This window comes from Heterocephalus glaber, unplaced genomic scaffold (genome assembly GCF_053883595.1).
Source record: "Heterocephalus glaber isolate CG9 unplaced genomic scaffold, H.glaber_assembly_v1.0 deba00001442, whole genome shotgun sequence".
Taxonomy (NCBI): Eukaryota; Metazoa; Chordata; class Mammalia; order Rodentia; family Bathyergidae; genus Heterocephalus; species Heterocephalus glaber.
The window spans coordinates 34088174-34108472 of NW_028258296.1; the positions used below are offsets into that span (position 1 = coordinate 34088174).

The 20299-nt window shown below is 35.4% G+C and overlaps 1 protein-coding gene across 6 annotated transcripts in view; it reads right to left on the minus strand.

Annotated features, from left to right (window-relative positions):
- Positions 1–20299, minus strand: part of Plppr5 (phospholipid phosphatase related 5) — a 111810-nt gene that overhangs the window by 22622 nt on the left and 68889 nt on the right. For 4 of the 6 annotated variants that reach the window (XR_002390679.2, XR_002390677.2, XM_004869104.3 and 1 more), the window contains 2 exons: positions 10373–10549; positions 1356–1490 (listed from right to left, as the gene is read on the minus strand). Coding sequence is in view for 3 of the 6 variants with exons in the window: in XM_004869104.3 (XP_004869161.1) it covers positions 1356–1490; positions 10373–10549 (312 nt within the window). In the remaining 3 variants the exon portion in view is untranslated. The remainder of the gene's footprint in view (positions 1–1355; positions 1491–10372; positions 10550–20299) is intronic. The other 2 variants (XR_002390678.2, XM_021247842.2) reach the window with 1 other exon arrangement.

Genomic DNA, 20299 nt, shown 5'->3' on the forward strand with positions numbered 1-20299 from the left:
ATAGTCTTTCAGATACTTATAGAAAACTATGGCTTCTTCCATGAGTTTTCTTTCTCTTTAGTCTAATCATTTTTTGTTCCTCCAACAGTCTCTCATTATACATGATTTTTAATCCCTTCACCATCCTGGACCCATTCATTCACTCATTTAAAGCATATCAAGTGCTGGCTATTCTATTGTATCAATCTCCATCTGAAAAGTGTGTTGCCAAGGGCAGTTCAGAGTATTCCAGTTATTCTAACCAGAAATGAGCACAGCAGATCTTTGGTCTTCTCATTCAGGATATCAGTTTCCCTAAATGGGCCTTAAGATCATAGAGATTATTTTGGCAGCTATATCATGCTGTTGACATATGCTTGATAGTGGCCTTCTGTCCCCGCTGAGCATTTTTCATCTGTGCAGTAAACCTAAACGCGCCCTAACATACACAAGAACTTCCTTTTTGATCTAAATACAAAGCTTTTCTTTCTTTTTAGCAAATTAATTGTACCTTACTGAATTCTCTCAAGAACTCACATTCTTTCATCCAATTAAGCCTCACTGATTCCCACCCTCTATATACCTGATTAGCATGTCACTGAGCTCCTTATCTAAAACACTGATTAAAATGTAGAAATGGGCAGAACTGGGGAGAAGGCATGAGTAACCCTCTGGGAAATCATTTAACTAGTTATAAATACATGCAACCACATCAATATTATGAAACAGAAATATCCTTTCTGTTTACAAAAATCTCAAGAAGAGTTTTTGTTAAATCTCTGGCTCTGTACTCACTGCCATGCCAGGTGAGGCCATGGCTCTCTACTCAAAGTGCTCTATGATCTGGTTGCACCCAGCCCAGCCTGACCCTCAGTGTCTCCTTCACCAGGAAAGTGTGCCTGCTGTTTTCCTGCTGTCAGGCCTTTGTATGTTGAGGTTCAATAAATATTTATCGAGCCCTGATTGTGTGCCAGGAATTGTATAAACACTTTCTCATAAACATGGAGCATGGAATAAATGAAAAATTTCGTGAAAGAAATGCATATATTTTCAAGTGAAAGCATTTTATTATTTTGTCTATATGTGAAAGCAGTGCACCATATTTTTGACATGGAAGCGGTGCCAAAGTATTGCATGGATTCCACATGGAGGACTCAGCTCTGGGCATGAGGGATGCAGACAAATATTTTAAATGTGATAAGGATTTTTCTAAGATAATCTATTCAATGACTAAGTTCTTGCTAAATAGCACATCAAACTGTGAAGTTAAGTACACCAGCAATAGCTGTGCAGGCACTTTCCTGATACATGCGCAGAAATAATTATTAATTTGCTCTCAATAACAATGACAGTTTAGAATTTAAACTAGAAATCACCTGTACAGATGTTACCTTTTCCAAAGGACTTTCTACTCGAGGAATGCTGATCATTGGCATCTGGGCCAGGTTATCCATGTGTATATGTTCATTTTCTGGTTGTCGTCCTTTGAAATTATTTACCACACACACGACCTAAAATTTAAAATTAATTATAGGTAAGTAAAACCATAAATCTCTTGACTATCATTCTTTTGATTAGTATAATGCATTTAGATATAGTAATAAAGTATAAAATTACTTAAGAATTATGTATGTAAACTTTGATTTATTTCATATAAACTTTAATAGCTACTTCAATGCAGATAGGCTCAAAAATTTATCAATTAGTATGTAGCTCAATTAATAATGACAAATTCATCATTCCAAAATTTTCATTATAGTTAATTTTCAAATCAACCCCAAAATAACACCATAACCTTATAAAAATTCATAGCAAGCTAACCTTTCCCTAATGTGGCTAACCTACAAGTCAATTTAAATGCTAATTACTTTCCATTGCTTCAAGATTATTACATTCATGATAAACCTTTTACAATTGCCACTCTAATTCAGTAACATCCCTTTAATTAATCTACTTCATTGTCTATTATTATGCCACATATATACTTGGCATTTCAACAGTATCTAGGCTACTACTGAAATAGACGACCCTTTGCATAAAGGAAATTGACCCTTGTTTAAATTGATTATATCCCAGAGATGAAAGAATTTGAAGTCAACCAGAGTTTTTCATACTTTGTGTCCATAAAAATAATTTTAGCATTGTGAAAAATGCTAATTGTTATTCCCTCCTCTAGAGTTTTTCATATAGTAGGTTAAGAATGGGCCTAGCAGTTGGTACTATTAAATAGATAATGTGAAATCAAAAGGAAAGGTCCAAAGGGGAAGGGGAAGTTGCAGAGGTAGGGGAAAAGAAAGAAGGGAAAGGAATAAGTATGAGAAAAGGAAAAACTGGAAACAGTCTTTGTAAATAGGGAGGGGTGGAGGAGTTCAAGGGAGGGCAGGGGAATGGGGAAAAAAACAAGAACCAAGATATATCATGTAAACATACAAATTCCTAATGATGAATGTTATCATATTATATATCTAAAATGTACCAATAAAATTAATGAAAAAATACATTCTAGAATTTTCTGATGCAAATTGATCATATTTAAGAAATGATAAATTAAACACAGGAAAATTATTTGCTACTGTTTGCTTATGTTAACTGGTGGGCAAAATAGTGAGTATTCTTTTCATGAGTTGCATATATTATAAACCAAAATACAGAATTTACTTGCAGTTACAACCTACCATTCATTTTTTAAAAATAAATGTGTAACCTATAATAATACATTTACACAAAACACTAATTCTTCATTAGAAAGCAGAAATACTTGTTAATGAATATTTTTAAATATCCTTGGTTATTTTCCAACTTTTTAAATAAAATCTACAAATCTCCACTAACACTCTGTGAAATATCAGAAAAATATTTCCTTGCAAACTGCTATTTATTTCTTATCCTTCTGCTTTCTAAAAGAATTACAAGTTAGAAACATAAATCCTAATTATTTGATAACTCAGCTTTACTGATGTCACCAAGATCTGCAAGTAAGGAATGATAAGGGCTTGACTACGGGTACTTGGTAAATCCGCTGTCAAATGATGTTGCCAGCTTTGCCACCCCACAAAAGACTAATAGATACTGATTGCTGAGGAGATAGTCAGAAATTTTTGTCGGGAAACAAAAGATAGTATTTTTGGCTTTACAGGCTTACAGTCTCTGTGGGAACTTCTCAACTCTGCCCTTCTGATACAAAGCAGTCACCGACAGTTGATGAGTGGGTATGTTAATATTCCAATAAACTTTCTTTACAAAAACAAACAGCAGGTCAACTTTGGTTTGTAGGCTGTAGTTTACTGATTAACCACTGTCTACAATACAAAGGATATAATCAAGAATTTTAGCTGACAGTTAAAACAAAATAAATAGTCATCTCACATCTGCCCCACAAAACACAAACACATGCATATATTTTCTATTTCATTACTAAATAAATTATTGGAAAGTTGGATAGATGAAACATTGCTAAAAAATCTTCTGAAGTAGAATTTATTGAAATGCTGTAACTATGTACATAGACATTAAGAATTCATGGAATGAAGTTCATCTAGAGTTAATATAGGTATCTGAAACTAGTATAACTGGGTTTTTTTTAACATTATTTAGGTTTGGAAAACTCTTTGAAGGAATCTATGGGTTATCTCTTTGCCTTCATGAAAAGTTAGGTTCAGCTGGGTGTAGTGCTGCCTGCCTGTAGTCCCAGCACTCTGGGAGAATGAGGCAGGAATTCAAGCCCAGCCTGGAAAATTTAGTAATTTAGGAGACCCTGTCTCAAAATTTCAAAATTAAAAAGAAGAGTGTTGCTGGGATGTAGCTCAGTGCAAAGGCTGAGTTTAATCCCCAGTACTGAGAGAGAGAGAGAGAGAGAGAGAGAGAGAGAGAGAGAGGGAGAGAGATATGCTGAGAGAATTCATATGAGAAAAATTTAAGCACCTAATCCATAATAGAGACTGAATAAATGGCATATATTGACATAATAATTATTCTTCTTCACTCTTGGTATTTAAATCATAAGGAAGGAAATTACCAGATCTTCTTTAGAGTCATATTCAAACATTTAATTTTATTTATTTTATTTTGTTTTTTATAAATTTAATTTTATCCCATTTCCACCTCCAGCCCCCTTATTCAAACATTTAATAAGTTATCTGCTAACATCCACAAGTTCAGAATTGATTTATATTAGTAAAAACAAGAAAAAACAAGAGTCTGATTTTTTGATCCTGAATCTGTATTTTCTCAGACAGTTCTCCCGGTCTCAATTTCCTCATTAGAAGAGATTGAAACCCATCACTAAGTCAACTCCATTTATTTTTTTGGCAAAGGTATGACAAATTCAACAAACATTCAGCACTGAATCCAAAATTCACTCATCTCCTGCACCACTTCTGGACCCTCCAGGGAAAGGCCACGCCCCTCACCCAACCTTCACCACAATGCAGTTGTCTAAGGCTTAAAACTTTGGTTTATCTTTTACACTTCCTATACTCAATCACTGACTGAATCAGCTCAACTTTACTTCCTAAAATCCTTGATGATTAGAAATTTCATTTGAGCTAGCTATTCCTCAAAATGCTAAGGGTATCATATTACAATGCCAATATTTATAGCTGCAGAATTCATAATAGTTAAATTCTGGAAGAAGCCTGTATGTCCATCAACAGACAGATGGATAAAGAAAATGTGGCATCTATACACAACAGAATACTACTCAGTTACAAAGGACAACTGTCTAGATGTATAAATATGGATATATCTGGAAAATATAATATTAAATGAAGTATATCAGACACAGAAGCTTAAATACCATATGGTATCTCTCACATGAGTAAGGTAAAGTGTAAATACAGAGCAAATACAGGTTTGATAGAAGAAAACGGTGAGCTAGATATCATACAAATGGGAAGGAATCAAAGAGACCAGGGCAAGGGAGGGGAGCAAGAGAAAGGGAAGTAAAAAGATTTAAGATGTCTCATGTACATGTACCAAATACCTACAATGGAGGTTAACATTTTAAGTCATACATATGAACTAGAAGTAATAATATTAACAAATGAGGAAAGAGAATCTGGAAACAGAGGGAGGAAGGTAGATGAGGATGGGAAGGGGAATAAAACAGAATCAAGATATATTACGTATATGTACCTACTCCCTAAGACAAATGTAAACTTTTTGTATTACAAACATGTACTAATAAAATAAAATGTTTAAAAAACTGGATTTTGTCTATCTGCTTCATTCTATCTCCACCCTCAACTAAGTAATCACCACCTCTTGCCCACATCCCTGCATAACTTTCAAAGCTGTCCCCCTAAACCCAGTCTCACCAGTCTACAATCCATTTTCTGTAATAATGTGAGAATGATCTCTCTAAATGCAAATTGGATTACCTCATCCCTTTAGAGACATTTTGTGCCTGGGCCAGAGTGTCTATTTTGTGAGCTATTTAATACAATTTAGGTCTCCATTTTTAATATATGCAAAATGAGAACAATAACTACATTTCAGGGAGATGTTTGTAAGTATTAATGGCGTTAAGGTAGTAATGCCATGAATAACTTAGTGTTAGTATTGTATAAGGTAATAACTTGGTGTTATTATTATATAAGTTAAATATGATAAACTATTGTGGTTCAATAATTTGAACTATTCTGGATGACACTGTAATATATCATTTTTGGAAATATCTTGAGTCATACTTTTGGTAAAATAATTTAATCAATCAACAACTATTGTTCAACTGTGTTTTGTATAGGTATTCTGTTCTCTATCTTGAGTAAATGCACATGGAAGGTGATACATTTACATAATATAAATCCTGGTAAGATGATAACCGGACAGGCTGAAAGTGTGATAGTAATGAAGGAAAAATGGAAAGGCCAGGTAATGAAGGACGCTGCACGGGGAAATTGAAACGGGCTTCAGCCAAAGAATTTGAATATACTATAGTCGTCAAAGATGATGATCATGACATTTAGCACTTGCTTGGTACCAAGAACTTGTCTGTACTTACTACATTTGGGATTTCATTTAAAAGAGCTCTGGGAAGCAAATAAAATGGCTATTTATTCATTCATTCTTCAAATATTTACTAAGTACCCCTTATGTGCCAGACCCTGTTAGTCATGGGGATATGAAATAAAACAAATAGAAGACTTCTTCATGAGAAGCTTATGTTGTAGTGGAATTGAGAGTAAAACAAAATGTTTTGTGTAGTATATTCAGATTTGAAATGTGTTATGGAGAAAAGTAAAACAAGGACTGAGAAAAGGAATCTTCTTCAGGAGGAGTAGTTGTTTCACACATGAGTCAGGAAAGGCCTCACTATTTCAGAATAATGAAGAGCTAATTGACAGGTACAAGGTCAAGCATACAACAAGCATCAAAAGCAGAATTCAGAGGAAGATTTTTCTGACTACCTCCTGTTTTGCTCTCTGGAATATATAGAAGAAAGAACATGCCCCCTGAGGCAAATGTGCAAGATGGACAGAGGTTGTTTGTGACAGGGGAAGAAAGTTGATTGGACTGAAAGTGCATAATTTACATACATAATTTACATACATAATTTACATACATAGGGGGACAAAAATTTTGGTAGAAAGATTACAGCCAGGTTATTGAGGACACAGAAACCCAACGAAAGTGTCTGGTTTTGATATAGCAGGAAGGAAGTTTAGGTTTTGCTTTGTTAGTAGGAGTAAGTTGTTATAACATGCATAGACCCAAATGGGAGGAGTGGTATTTGGAAGAAAGTCAGAAGTGAGGAAGCAGCTAAGAACCTATGCATATAACAGAGGTGAGAAGTAATAATCTCTGGAGTGAGAGCTTCTGGCCAGAAAAGCAAAGATACAAGACATGGAAGAGATAGTTTTAGTAGTGGAAATGAATTTGAACTAGATCAATCACTGGTAGTAGAGGATGAACCAGAAGAGTCAAAGGCAAATGCTAGGCCAAGAGTCAGGGGATGGGGGTGGAACTTTAACAGAGCCAAAGAGACTTGGAGCAGGTTAATGTTCATTTTACTTTGGAATCATGTTTGAATCCCACACACACTGCCAAATAATTGAAAACACTCCAGCATATTGGAAGCCAGAGCTAAAGTCACTGCTTAAAATAAATGTTCTACTGAGTTGTCCAAATGAGAGGCTAGGGAATCATCATAGATTGCTCCCTCCAATTGCCTCACCTGAATCACTTCCAGATGTTTCCTCAGGCTCCAATCCATTCCACTTCACCAATCCATTCACCTGTCCTCCTTAAGATCTTCCCCTCTATTGGTGCCACTGAGATCCAATTTGCACCATTTTATTTCCCTGGTTCTGTGTATCTTGTCTTCTCTATTCTCACGTGGAGTTTTTTTTTTTTCCAGCAAAGATATTTCAAAGCACAAACATCACAGAGTAAAAGGGAATGAGATGAAACTTTGGGACTTGTCATTCATGTAGCCACATACCAAACATCCACTATTCCTTTTAATCTTTGTAATGCTTAAGAATGATCCCTTGGGGAGGGTGTGATTCATCTTATTTAAAGAGGGAGATGCTGGGGCTTTAAAAGGCTAAGTAAATAACTGGCACAAGATGAGTACTTGAGTAAGTTGGGATTCAACCAGGCTGTGTTTTTTTAAAATGGGTTAAAGTCTAATAGGGGCTCCTAAATCTCCTATATTTAGAAAAAAAAAAAAAAGCCAGGTGATTATCATGACAAAAAAGGTCATTCAGGATACCTCCACCAGGTCCTTTTCCAGTCCCATCTCTTGTCACTCATGCAAGAGAACTGCTACCATTCCAGGAAGCCATGCTCCTTCGTGAGCAAGCTGTGCCCTGTCTCTGGAATATAGCAGGGGCTCTGTGCATGCCAGAGCTATGAAGTGTCTTGTCTGCCTTTGTGCACTGTGCCATTTGCCCCTCATTGCTTGTGACCAACCTAGATTGACTTACTTCACACACTTGAAGAGCTTACAAAAGGAAAGCTGAGATATTACTTCTGTTTTTTGATTTGCGCTTAATCCCAACAGAGTTCATCTCTTGAATATTGGTACTTCTATCATTACATTTAACCCTTTGTAAAACTTTATGTCTGTTTTTTCCACCAGGCTGTTATCTCCTTAAGTGCATGGACTATATTTTTTTCCGCTATTTGTTTCCAGCATCAAGCACAGTGCCTGGATTAGAACAGAGATGTTCGTTTTATGATGAAAGAAAAGGAGATGACATTTGAAATAATACCAGTATTGTTTGATTCTTTTGGAAACAGACTATGTTTATCTGAATTTCCTTGCATCTCCACTTCTTGCACAATGCTTGGTAATAGGCACCCACATTCATAAACTCTCAAGAATGAACATGTATATGCATGTTTATTTATTATATGGTTAAAGCACTGTCTTTGCGTGGCCTTTGCATGAAGTCATTTCCCTGGATATATGGGAGTGTTTGAAGGGCAATCTGGAAGTGTTCTGAATGTACACAATGAGAAGGTCTTGTGTATGCACAAGGAGAATACGTAGTACACCTCATCATTCACTACATGGTTCACAGACTGGGAAGTGACCAGGAAACCACCACTGTTCTGGTTTTGGCTTTGCAAAGTGTTACAGTGGTTACTAGAAGTAATAGTAGGATGGCAGACAACAACCAAAGGAAGACCAACAGTAAGGCTGATGAGATGCCAGTGAATAAATTTTGGACCTAGGGAGCTGAAACACAGTTTCAGTTCTGCCACTAACACTTTGACTGGTGTGTTCTTTGGTTAAGATTTATGGGGGCTGGGGATTTAGCTCAGTGGTTCTGCCACCTGCCTCACAAGCGCAAGGACCTGAGTTCGATCCCCAGTAACAAAAATAATAACACCCCCCAGAAGATTTATGTATGATTTTGTTTTGTTTTGAATACTAACCAGTTTCAATTGTGGTGAGTGAAATCAAGGAAGAAGTTTTAGTTATTTTGGGTCCCATTCTTTATGAGGCTACAGGATATCTCTAAAAGTGATGTCTTAAATCAGTAAGTTTGGCCTGTTTCTGCACTTGGATGACCAAATTTGTCCTATATGGTGTCTGCATATAGTGAGAAATATTGTAGATTGGTATGTAAATAAATTGGAACCTAATCTACAACCATTCACCTGCAACCAATCAACTAAATCTTAGCCATTCATACAGCTGAATCTCCAGCCAATCAGAGGCTGAAAGCTGCTAGAACATGATTATACAAGGCAAATACTGCATGCACCCAATCAGGTTGTTCCTTTATGTCATTTCTTTTCCTTTTGCTATAAATATAACCCATACAAATGCTAAGGTGAGGCATTCAACTTTGGTCTGCAATGGTACTCAATTTTAAAATTCTTTTTTCCCTCAAACTTTATTAAATTTAACTCATCTCAGCAATTTTTTTTTTAACAGAGGGTTGGAAGTCCCTCAACAACCTTGAGAGTTGAAGTGAGTAACATCATACACACATACAAATGTACAGCAGGTAGAATAGATGTAAGGTCCCAGTCAGCACCTTACCACAGAGAAGTCTTGAGGAAATAACCTACTTAAGCTACAGGTGCATAAGTTGTGATCAAACATTCGTTAACTAGAGAGGTTTACGTACATTTTTGCTTATGGGTAATCAACTAGTGAAAGAATGTTGAGGAAGAAACGATTAAGAGTAAAAACCAATTTAAATATAATAAAAATGGAAATAAAGCCTTTCTTAAATTATGATATGTCCATACAGAAATACATCTTGATTTATAGTCTGTTCAGTTTGTCACCTAGGTAAAATACTATATAACTACATTTACAATGTATTGATAAACTCTAAAATACATTTTCCACAATCAGTACTCACATAAATATTCTAAGGATACTTTTTAATAAAAGCATAGATGTTTACATCATTAGAAGTCTCCTACTATGCTCACTACACAGTAAAGTATGATTTGAGATGGTGCTGTCTTAGAAACTATCTGTAACTGTTTAGTTACTGAAATGAAGTGACCCATGTCGCAAGGAAGCACTGTCAGCAGCCTTGTGACCTGTGGGCTCATGCAGAAGACAGGAGCGGGACTAGGGAACTCTGAGATGAGGCTTAGATAGTCCTGATGCAAACTACACCATGGAAAAATTTTAGATGCCTAATATCCAGGTCTTAAAAAGTAGCCAAGGAGGACTGTTTTTAGCCCTGCTCCATTTTATATGAAAGTATTTTGTTCACCTTTAAGTACAGAATTTATTTTTTTCATTTCTAAACCTGATTTAAAGCAGAATAAATGGGAGGGCTCATGACTGGGAATATATATTCTTATTTGTTATATTACATTTAGATAAACTCAGTGTTTCACTCCTGTATTTTCTTGTAGGTAGTTATTTAAATTCATTAAATAATCAATAATATCTAAATAAATTTGTACTTACCAGAAATACTGCTATAGATATTCCAACCAGAAAGCCTGCTATCACATCTGACCAATGATTTCGATATTCTGCTACTCTGTTGAGTCCGGTAAGAAAGGCTAAACACATTAATCCCAAGCATAGAACTGGCTTAGCAAGTCTGGTTCCTTTGGCTTTGATTGTGTTGGTAATGTACATCTGAAACAGTAAGTAAAAAAATGTGACTTTTCATGAAGTTATTTCCTTTATATGTACATATAGCACATTATGTATATATACTTATATATATTTATAGATATATATGTTTATTTGGTTCAAATCACTAACTATAATTTATATATTTTTGAAGGAAGTTTCTTAAAAGCAGAGTTCAAGTAGCAATTATTAAGTTTTACACCTAATAAGGCTACATATTTTGGTCAATTCTTATGTAATAATGTCTAATTATCTAGGAATAATGACCACAGATATTCCAAGTGACCTTTTTTCTTTTCCAATTTTTAATGTACCTTTTAAGGTATTACTTGAATTTATATTTTAGATCAATTGCAACAGCATTGTTAGAATGAGAAAGTTGATATTTTTAATGCTTTTATCTTTAAATAATACACTGAGAGGATGTAAACTTGATAAAACCAGAATAGTGAATATAGTTAGAAAAACAGAATGGAGATTTCCACTATATAAATGTTACTCTGAAGAAGAAATTTAAGGTTCAATTCAATGCCAATATTTGCTTTTATGTTGTTATTTGAAATTGTGTAATTACTCTGTTTAAATTTATCAGCAAAAACTAGGACAACAAAGAAAATTGTAATGATTAAAATGTGTAAACTAAAAGCAAAAAAACCCAATGAAATGATACCTATATTTTGGCATTTTCACATATGCTAATAAAGAACATATAGTGTCAATTCATAGCACTGAATGAAATATATCTAAGTTGGGAGATACCATCCTTAAGAGTAATTGGTCCTTCTAATCTGATTAATTCTACTGCTCAACTGTTCATAATTTAAAGCATGTAATAGTCTATCAGCAAACCTGTTGACTGTACTTGGAATGTGTCAATTTTTATTCAAGTCAATAGTAAATTACTTATATAAGAGATGGCTTTGAGAGAACAATTTTAGAGTAGATTTTATGGTGTTAATGACAGGAAGTATCTCATACTAATATTATACTCAGAAAAATACTTAGAAATTGATATAATCACTTGACTATTATCCTGATTGAATAAAAAATACATTTACATAAGAAAATAAACCAAAATTAGTTCCTCACAACCATTTTAGAATGCTATGAAATTCAGTAATTATCTTCTGCATTGTTTGTTTTCTAGGTAATATATGCAGTACTGTTAGCTACCAGAAGAAGCCATATGGATATTTAAACAGTTCAAATAGTATAAGTCTTCTCTAGCCAAGTTCTGACCCTTTGTGATCTATCCCAGGTCCCAGTACTCTGAAGGAAAAAATTCTGGATTGTCTCCGGGTTGCACTCTTCCTTTAGAGCTAGGTCTATATATTCTCAGATTCTCTTTGGAAAGGCTTAACAAGTTCAGTCAAAGAGGATAAGCGTTCATAAGAAGGAAACAAGAAGAGATGTGAACGAGGAAAAGATGTTTTTGCCACTCTGAGAGAATGTGTTAAGAGCTCTGTCTGCAGGCATAACAAGGCAGGGATATCATGACATTTCCGGTTGCCAGTGATGCAGCTAACTGAGCAATTCCTTGGATGACTCGTGTATATGAATAGGGAGTGAGATTTAGGCTGCTGCTGGAATTTTCTTTAACACAGTCATAAAGGTGCTTGATTGACTCCTTCCTTTTGCATTTCTTCACATCTCAAAACTAAAGATAGCCTATTCTTATTAGGACAAAATAAATGTGAGATAATCAAATAATATGAATACCACTAATATTAATTATAGCTATCATTTAGTGATAGCTGTCATCTAGGGCAATGTCCTAAGCATTTACATTATCTCATGAAATCCTCAAACAACATTATAAGTTATCATTATTACCTTCATTGGATAGGTAAAAAAATGGAATCAAGATAAAGCTTACTATGAAGAATGTACAACTTGAGGTGCTACTGCTGAGAAATAAGAGGCTGTAACTGGAAAGTAGGAGGAAAGCACTCAGTTACTTCTGAATCTTAAGTATTTAAGTATCTCTTACTTTTCCTTTCTTCTTTTTCCATTGGTTCCTTGGGGGTGGGGAGAAGTGACTGAAGGACATAAACTGAGTGTCAGAAAATAAGAGAGAGCTGGAATTAAAGACAGGAGGATGACAGTCCCAATAATATCACAGAACTGAGGCCGCATCTGAGCTTTGCCATTAAGGAGAATAAGGAGAAAAGGGAAGTAGGGTAAATGTAGTCCATATGCAGAATCTTCTAGAGAATCAACATGGCTTTGATAAGTGCTTTGTTCCCCTCCTGCCGGAAGGCCGTCTCAGGTACCACCCAGCTCTTGTTCAAACTGTAGAGGCCCACAGTGACTTGTAGGTTTAAGCAAAAACCTTCTGATGTTTCTCAGTTGTGTCCTAAATTGCCCTAATGACTCAAATACATAAAGCCCCAAAATGGCTACTAATCAAACTACTAAAAGAGTATCAATATTGTAAGTTGTCTGAGATTTGTATTTTCCTACCTCAGATCCCTACTTGATATTCACAATGAGCAGGGCAAATGTGAAGTGATTGAATTTCCAAGGGTTATGGGTATTCAAGAGTTAGAGATTTAACTTTAAGGTGGATTATGACTGTGCTTTAAAATGCACAGGTTTGTCTGGAATGGAATCACCAAGGATATAACAAAAGAAAAATTAAAGAGTTTTCACTTGGACTTGGCAACTCTGGTACTTTATAAATATAAGTGTGTTTTAAGCAGTCAAATTGTGTTACCCTTGCAGAAAGTCTATTATTCTCAGTTTACAGAAGAGGAAATTATGGCATAATAATCTATTAGGCAAGTTGGATATAGGACAGGAATTGATTATTTATGCTCTCTTGGTTTTTAATTCACTTATGAAGCCATCTAGGTTAACCAGATGTCAAAATGTAGCTAAAATAAGCACAAACAGAAGGATAATATGACTTGAGCAGGATGATATTTATACAATTGTCAAGGGTCAGTGGGTGCTCACTATCTTACAGTCAAACCACTTAACCATACTAGCGTTCCTCATTCATTCAACAAATATCTCTTAGCACTAAGATGCAGAAAACTAAAGTTAATTATTTTCTCCCTGCTAATAGCCTGATTCCTTTATACCTTTCTCTTTGCTTATTCACAATATGGTATGGTGCTTTGATGAATAGTTTGCACTAAAAGAGAGTCAGAGGCTCAGAAACAAAAATTTTTCTCTGCCCTTCTCCCCTGCCCTTCTATCTTCCACTGAAGCAAGTGGAAGAATTCCGCCCTTCTCCCTGGAAGCAAGTCATAGAAACTAGAATGGTTTTTCCCTAAGGAAGGTCATGAAACAGAAAATTTCTTACTATTCAAACACTCTCTTTTGTCCAATCATATTTCTACATGATTGTCTATTCTTTTTTTCCCCTTAAATTCTCTTATTGGTACATTTTAGGTACACAATACATTTACATTTACCATTGGGAACTTGTACCTTTACATGATGTATCTTGGTTCTTATTTTTTCCCTATTCTCCTGCCCTCCCTTGGACTCCTCCACCCCTCCCTATTTACAAAGGCTTTGTTTCCTATTTTTCCTTTTCTCATATTGTTTCCTTTCCCTTCTTCCCTTTCCCCTACCCCTCTCACTTCCCCTACCCCTTTGGACCTTTCTTTCCTATTTCACATTATTAATTATTCATTTTAATCCTTATTTACACTTTTGGTTTCTCACACCAGAGAAACTGTCTATTCTTCATTGAACCTAAGCATAAACATGTGTCTTCATTTCTTAAGTTTCTTATGTCACTTAAAACTTGATGAAATACATTTATTATCCATTCTCTTGTTAACCTGTCATTTGTTATAGGACCACTGGCCATGCATCCTAGGGTAACACAACTTTCTGCCCCACAAAAGTCATAAGGTTTATATATTACAATCTAGATTGTGTAAAGGATGTCGCTATTCTATTTTCCATAATGATCTAAACTTCATCATGAGTAACACTTGGATGAGGAGGGAGGAATCATGAATAGATAGTCAGTTATTCATGGTTTCTTACTTTTAATTAGGCAACACTGCAGTCTAGTTAGATGCCTGTAAGACCTCATGACTGACATGAGGAAACAAACTGAGAGCAGTGACCCAGGACTAATGTTCAAAGTACCCTCTCTGTCTTCCCTGGCCTCCACTGTCATGTGAATGCCCCACTGTGTCACTGAGACTCTACTGACAACCACTGCTAATACGTTTGTGGCTTCATGCTGATTTGGTCCATCTAAGCTTACAGGTGATAAAGATCCTTTCATCTCCAGCACATCTTCCTTGTAATCCATGATGGGACGCAGGTTCCTCTCATGGCAGTGACTGATGTGCTGCTTGATCTGTCTCAGGGGTCTTTAAAGGGGAAGTTCTCCCAGTTTCAAGTCAAAAATGAGGTAGAAGACCCTCCACTTTTTGTTATTCAAGGATCACTTCTTTCTCTGGGCTTCAAACCTCAGGGTGGACCCCTTGGGGTGCCATTATATCCTTCCATCTCCTAGAATCTTCTCCCTCCTCCTAGGTTAACAGCACTGTCCTTTACATTATGTCCCATGTTCTCTCTATTATTGACTTAAAAGACTCAAATCTCTAATTTTGCTTTTGATGTGCAAAAGTACTTTGGGGTTTTCTAAAATCCTATACCCTCTTGACAAAGACCCTTCTATTAATGCCTCCCCTTCTCTGAGGCCTTCAATCTAATATGGAAGCTTCTAGCTATTGTAGGTATTGAGCATTATAAATGTGCCCAGTGTGACTGTGGTACCAAAGCTTTAATTCCTTCTGAGTTTAATTAAATGTAAACCTCAAAGTATTTGCTAGATTATTACTGGAAGCCTTTCAAATATGAAACTACTGGAGTATGCACATCTATTTTTTTACACAGAACTTTATGAAATTAAATACAGATCAAGTATTTCATTTGAAAATTTAGTGATGGAGTTGAGGTACCAAACATGCACTAGATTTAGAAAACTAAAGAAAAGGAATAAAACTATAATTTTATATTGATACATGTTGAGATAATATTTTGGTTATATTGGGTTTAATAAAATGTGCTTTTAAAATTAATACTACTTCTTTTTACATTTATAAAATATGCATATTAATAAATTTAAAAATATATGTATGGTTCACTTTTTATTTCTGTTGGACAATGGTGACCTAATCATAAACATCATAATTTAAATGAAATGAAAGTGACCAGTGAATGTTCTGAAAAGATTATGTCCACTCCATCCTTATTAATATTGTATTCTTTTTATTTATTATATTAATTGAAATTGGGTACTGAATCCAAAACTATTTTTTCAGTCCACTTTTCAGAAAACATTTATCTATATCTTTTTATCATTTAATTTTATAGTACATATTGTAATACAATGATATTAATATAAAATTATTTTGAATTTTTCTGGGTAACTTGTGACTATCTTTTTTTTCTAGTTCTAGTGATCACAATAGCTACTTTTAACAATTTTATTTCATTAAAGTTAACTAACTGTTTTGTATTTTATGAGTTTAATAATCTCGGTTAAAAAGTCAGTCTACCACAGATTAGCTCCATGACCTTAGACAAATTGCTAACCTTCTCTGAGTTACTGTTAAAATAAAAATAATAATTGTACTCATTTTGTAGGATATAGCACAGTAATCACATAAGGAGTGTACATTTTATTATTATCACAGGGCACCTATCGTCTTTCGTTTGCTTTGTGACTAGAATAAAAGAAAAAGATTAAAATAGCATCTTTCTATTGAACTATACATTTGCTGGCAGAGAGAATAAACTAACTTATGGGCATGGGAATAAAGATCTCTGTTGTGGTAAAAAAAAAAATCATAAGTATCCATTTTCTCTATAATAGTCTTAATGGGTACCTAACAAAAGATTACATCATCACAAACACAGAATTTATCCTGTAGTTGACATCTGTGAATGGGTAACATTAGGGAATCATAAATGTGATGTAAGTAACAACAACCTCAGTGTTCAGGACCAGCTGGTACATGCAGTTAGGATCAGAATATGCCCAGTAACTCAGCTGCCCTTGGTACAATGGCCGATTGATGTTCTGCTTGTGAATAACAGCCCTTCATCATTGACTCATCTACCTTATCCTTAAAGTGCGGCCACGGCTGATTTCACATGGAGACTATTTCTCTCCAGTATGACCCCCCCCCGCCCTGTTAAATATATGGCACACACATTACTTCATCCATCAACCATAAGAACAGAAACACTTTTAATTGACATTGTCATCTATGAAATCAAGAATGACACTTCTTTACAGCTCAACACGTGTTTTCCATATACCAGATAAGTTTAAAATAATATTTACATAAAAGTAGTTTGCTATCTTATTTCAGCTTTCGATACAAGAAGAAGCAAGCTGTTTGACATGTGAAACAAATTACCTGCAGCAAAAGCTATTTGATTGCGATGATGTCAAGAACTCTTTCACCTGTGAGATTTAAAAATCCTCTGACTAGCAAGTAAGAAAACCTTGTAATGAAAGGCCAGCCTGGAAATCTTTAAATTCTACAAAAATCTGCACTAGATTATTAGGTGAATTGAGGGATTCGTTTGGCTTACCTTAAAGGCAAATAAAGAAAACAACTGAAAACTATTAAAATATGTGAATAAAAATTTTCAGTTGAATGTTAGGAATAAGAAATTCATAGTAAACTAGTGACAGTGTATTTCAAGTATCTCTGACTAATTCTCAAAACTATTTGAATTTGTAGTTAAACTTTTAGGACTCAAAATATTTTCCAGTTAAAGAAAGAAGTTGTAATTAACAATGCTATGGTTATCTATATGCATGCACTTTGAATGAACTACATTATATATAATACACCTGGAGATCATAAAAACAGAAAAAAATAAGTATTTATAACTGGATTTTAGGTTTTGAGATGTTATATTAAATTATATAGTAGCAGGGAAAGACTAAAAACATATCTTAGAAAAATCAATGTACTATTGGAATGAGGAAGGCAGAGAAAAGTGCATGCTCACACACACATCCACACACGCATGCACTCTCAGGTCACTGTGTGTATAGGTGAACAAAGGGCATATGTAGGTTTACAATCATCCACAAAATAGAATTCTACATCATTTCAATAAGCATCATAAATATTAACCATGATGTGACATCTCAAAGGCAATCTTAAAATTTATGCATGTGCTAATAAGTTATTTCTGACCTCACGCTTAACCCTTGTTGGGGATTAGAGGAGGAGCTTTTCTGGTTGGGATCTCAGGAGATGTTCTTCTTTCCCTGCTCTTATGGTTTGAGATTTTCTTCCTTCTTTCCCTTGATTTTTCATTCAAGTAAAAGTTGGATATATCCACCAGCATCGTGCTGTCACCTGGTTTCCAACTTACTTTTCTCCCTCTAAAGAAGGAGGAGGGTACAGAGAATGAACTTCCATAACCTCTTCTCCCATGGTCACCAGCTCTGACCCCTTACACCAAGAAACCTTGGGTTCTGAGCAAGGGCTGTCTGTCAAAATATCAAAAGATACCTCTGCTTCCTTGCACTTCAGATCACATCTGCAGCCCCAGTCCTAGCTGTTAGAAGAAAGGAGTAATGAACTTTCTCATTTTGCTACCCATATTTTGTTCCACACTATTATGACAAGAATTGTCATTTTTGTATTGTAGTAATATATGTTATCCTTTGCTAACATATGAAAGATGGAAATATCCTTTCCCCTTTGCCTAAGTGCCTAGCATGTTCTGCTCACTCTCAATAACCTAGCTGATCTTACAAAATGTTAAAATATGTTGAATTCTTTTCATGAGTCTAAGACTATGGTAAGTCTTTTACATGTACTAAACCAAATAATCTTATGATATTGGTACAATAGGGGGTAACTAGGACACAAGGAAATTAAGCAACTCACCTATGGACTCACAGCTAATAGGAAATGAAGCAAGGATTCAAACACAAGCTGTTTCCCTGCAAAGCCCCCTTTGTGACAAGGATGCTGCAGGTGATGCAGAAGTGAGAGGAGAGGTGGTGTCCACTCTCAGTCCTGAGGGTGGGATTCTTCACACAGGAGCACATGAAAAAGAGAAATGATGGGGGGCACCTGAAAATAACTCAGTGTGTCAGCTGCAGGCTGTGAGTGAGTGCAGAATGGGGAGCAGAAAATTAGTCCAGAGAGATTAATAGGGACAGCTTACAAAAGGTTTTGTGTGTCAAGTGAAGGAGTTCAGATATTTATTAAAAGGAAAATTGGTAGCCACTAAATGACAGAGTACATTGAGGTTTTTTGAAAAAAACTATTATATTTAAATGATTATAATTGTGTATATTTATGGGGCAAAATGTGATATTTTGGTTTCTGTATACATTATGAAAAATACAGTCAAGTTAATTAACACATCCATCATGTCACCAATTTATCATATTTTTGTGTGGTGAGAACATCTAAGTTTTCAAACAACACCTTGGGTGAAGTAATTCTAAGTTGTCCCATTAGGAACGAGAATAATGGCTGCAGTTATGAGCAGACTGTAATATTTAGGAAGTTGAGTTGCTGACATTTGTCTTTAAATTGAGTGTATGCCTGTGTGTGCAATGAATGTATACTGAGTGGAGAGCATGGGTGGAGGTAGAAAGCACGGAGAACGAGGAGGAAATCCTGACTCATTCTAGATCTGTTCCAGAACTAGTTGTGATAGTGCAGCCCACACAAGCTGCAAGTCAGGAAATCTCCATTCCCACCTGGAGGGACAATTATGTTTGGATGTGCACCAAGAATCAAATCATCTGCCCTGCTCTTCTATGGAAACATAAACCTGCAGGGTAGCCTTGTGCTATTAATAAATTTTAAGTACATCATGGATTAAATAGGAGTTTGAAGGCTGAGCCAGTTACTAATCTGATGTATGACATGGTAACAGTTTCAAAGAGCTAAATTCAAACACAAGTCTGGACCTCCATGAGGACAAGGGTGATGTCTTACTCGTCCCTTACTCTATGGTTGGCCGCTAGCTCCAGGGTAGGAATATAGAAAACACTCATGAGTGAATGAATGAATGAACATGGTGCTTTGGAGTGTGTCTGTATTACAATTGTAATATCTATTTAGAATAAAAATACATACAAAATTTACCGAAAATTCCACAATAAATAGTCTAACTTTCTGACCTTTTGGCCTTATGTGTACTTTATTTTCTCACCTTGTGTGGTACTTACTATAGTATTTTGAGAATGACCTCTAAACAGCTGTACATTTTCTAGGAATTCATTGGTCTTTGGAAAAATTAACACACTTGGTATGCCAAGGCAAAGGAATCTACTTCCTCATCTCTCTCTACCCTGCAGGAAGTATCCTTATTAGGTGGCTTTTATGAGTGGATCATGCCTCAGGAAGAATCAGCAAACCTGAGCTCCAGTCTTAATCACAGCTCTTTTGTAGTAGGATGTTAGGTGAATGATTTATCCTTACTGAACCTGAGCTTCATCACTCATCAAGTGTAGAAAGTAGCCATGTTGCTTTGCTACAGCTCTACCTACAATTCCTTACCTGAACCCTTAACTTGAGAAGCATTGCAGAATTCAGAACTTGTTCAGATTGTGGAAAGGAAGTACCATCCATTCATTACATTATACCTTCAGTGGAGTTCGATGTTCCACCCCACAATGAAACACATTCACATTTCTACATCCAAACACATGGATATTCTTACTAAGCACAACAAGCAAAGAACTGTAATTTTTTATCCAATAGATTCAGGACAGATGAG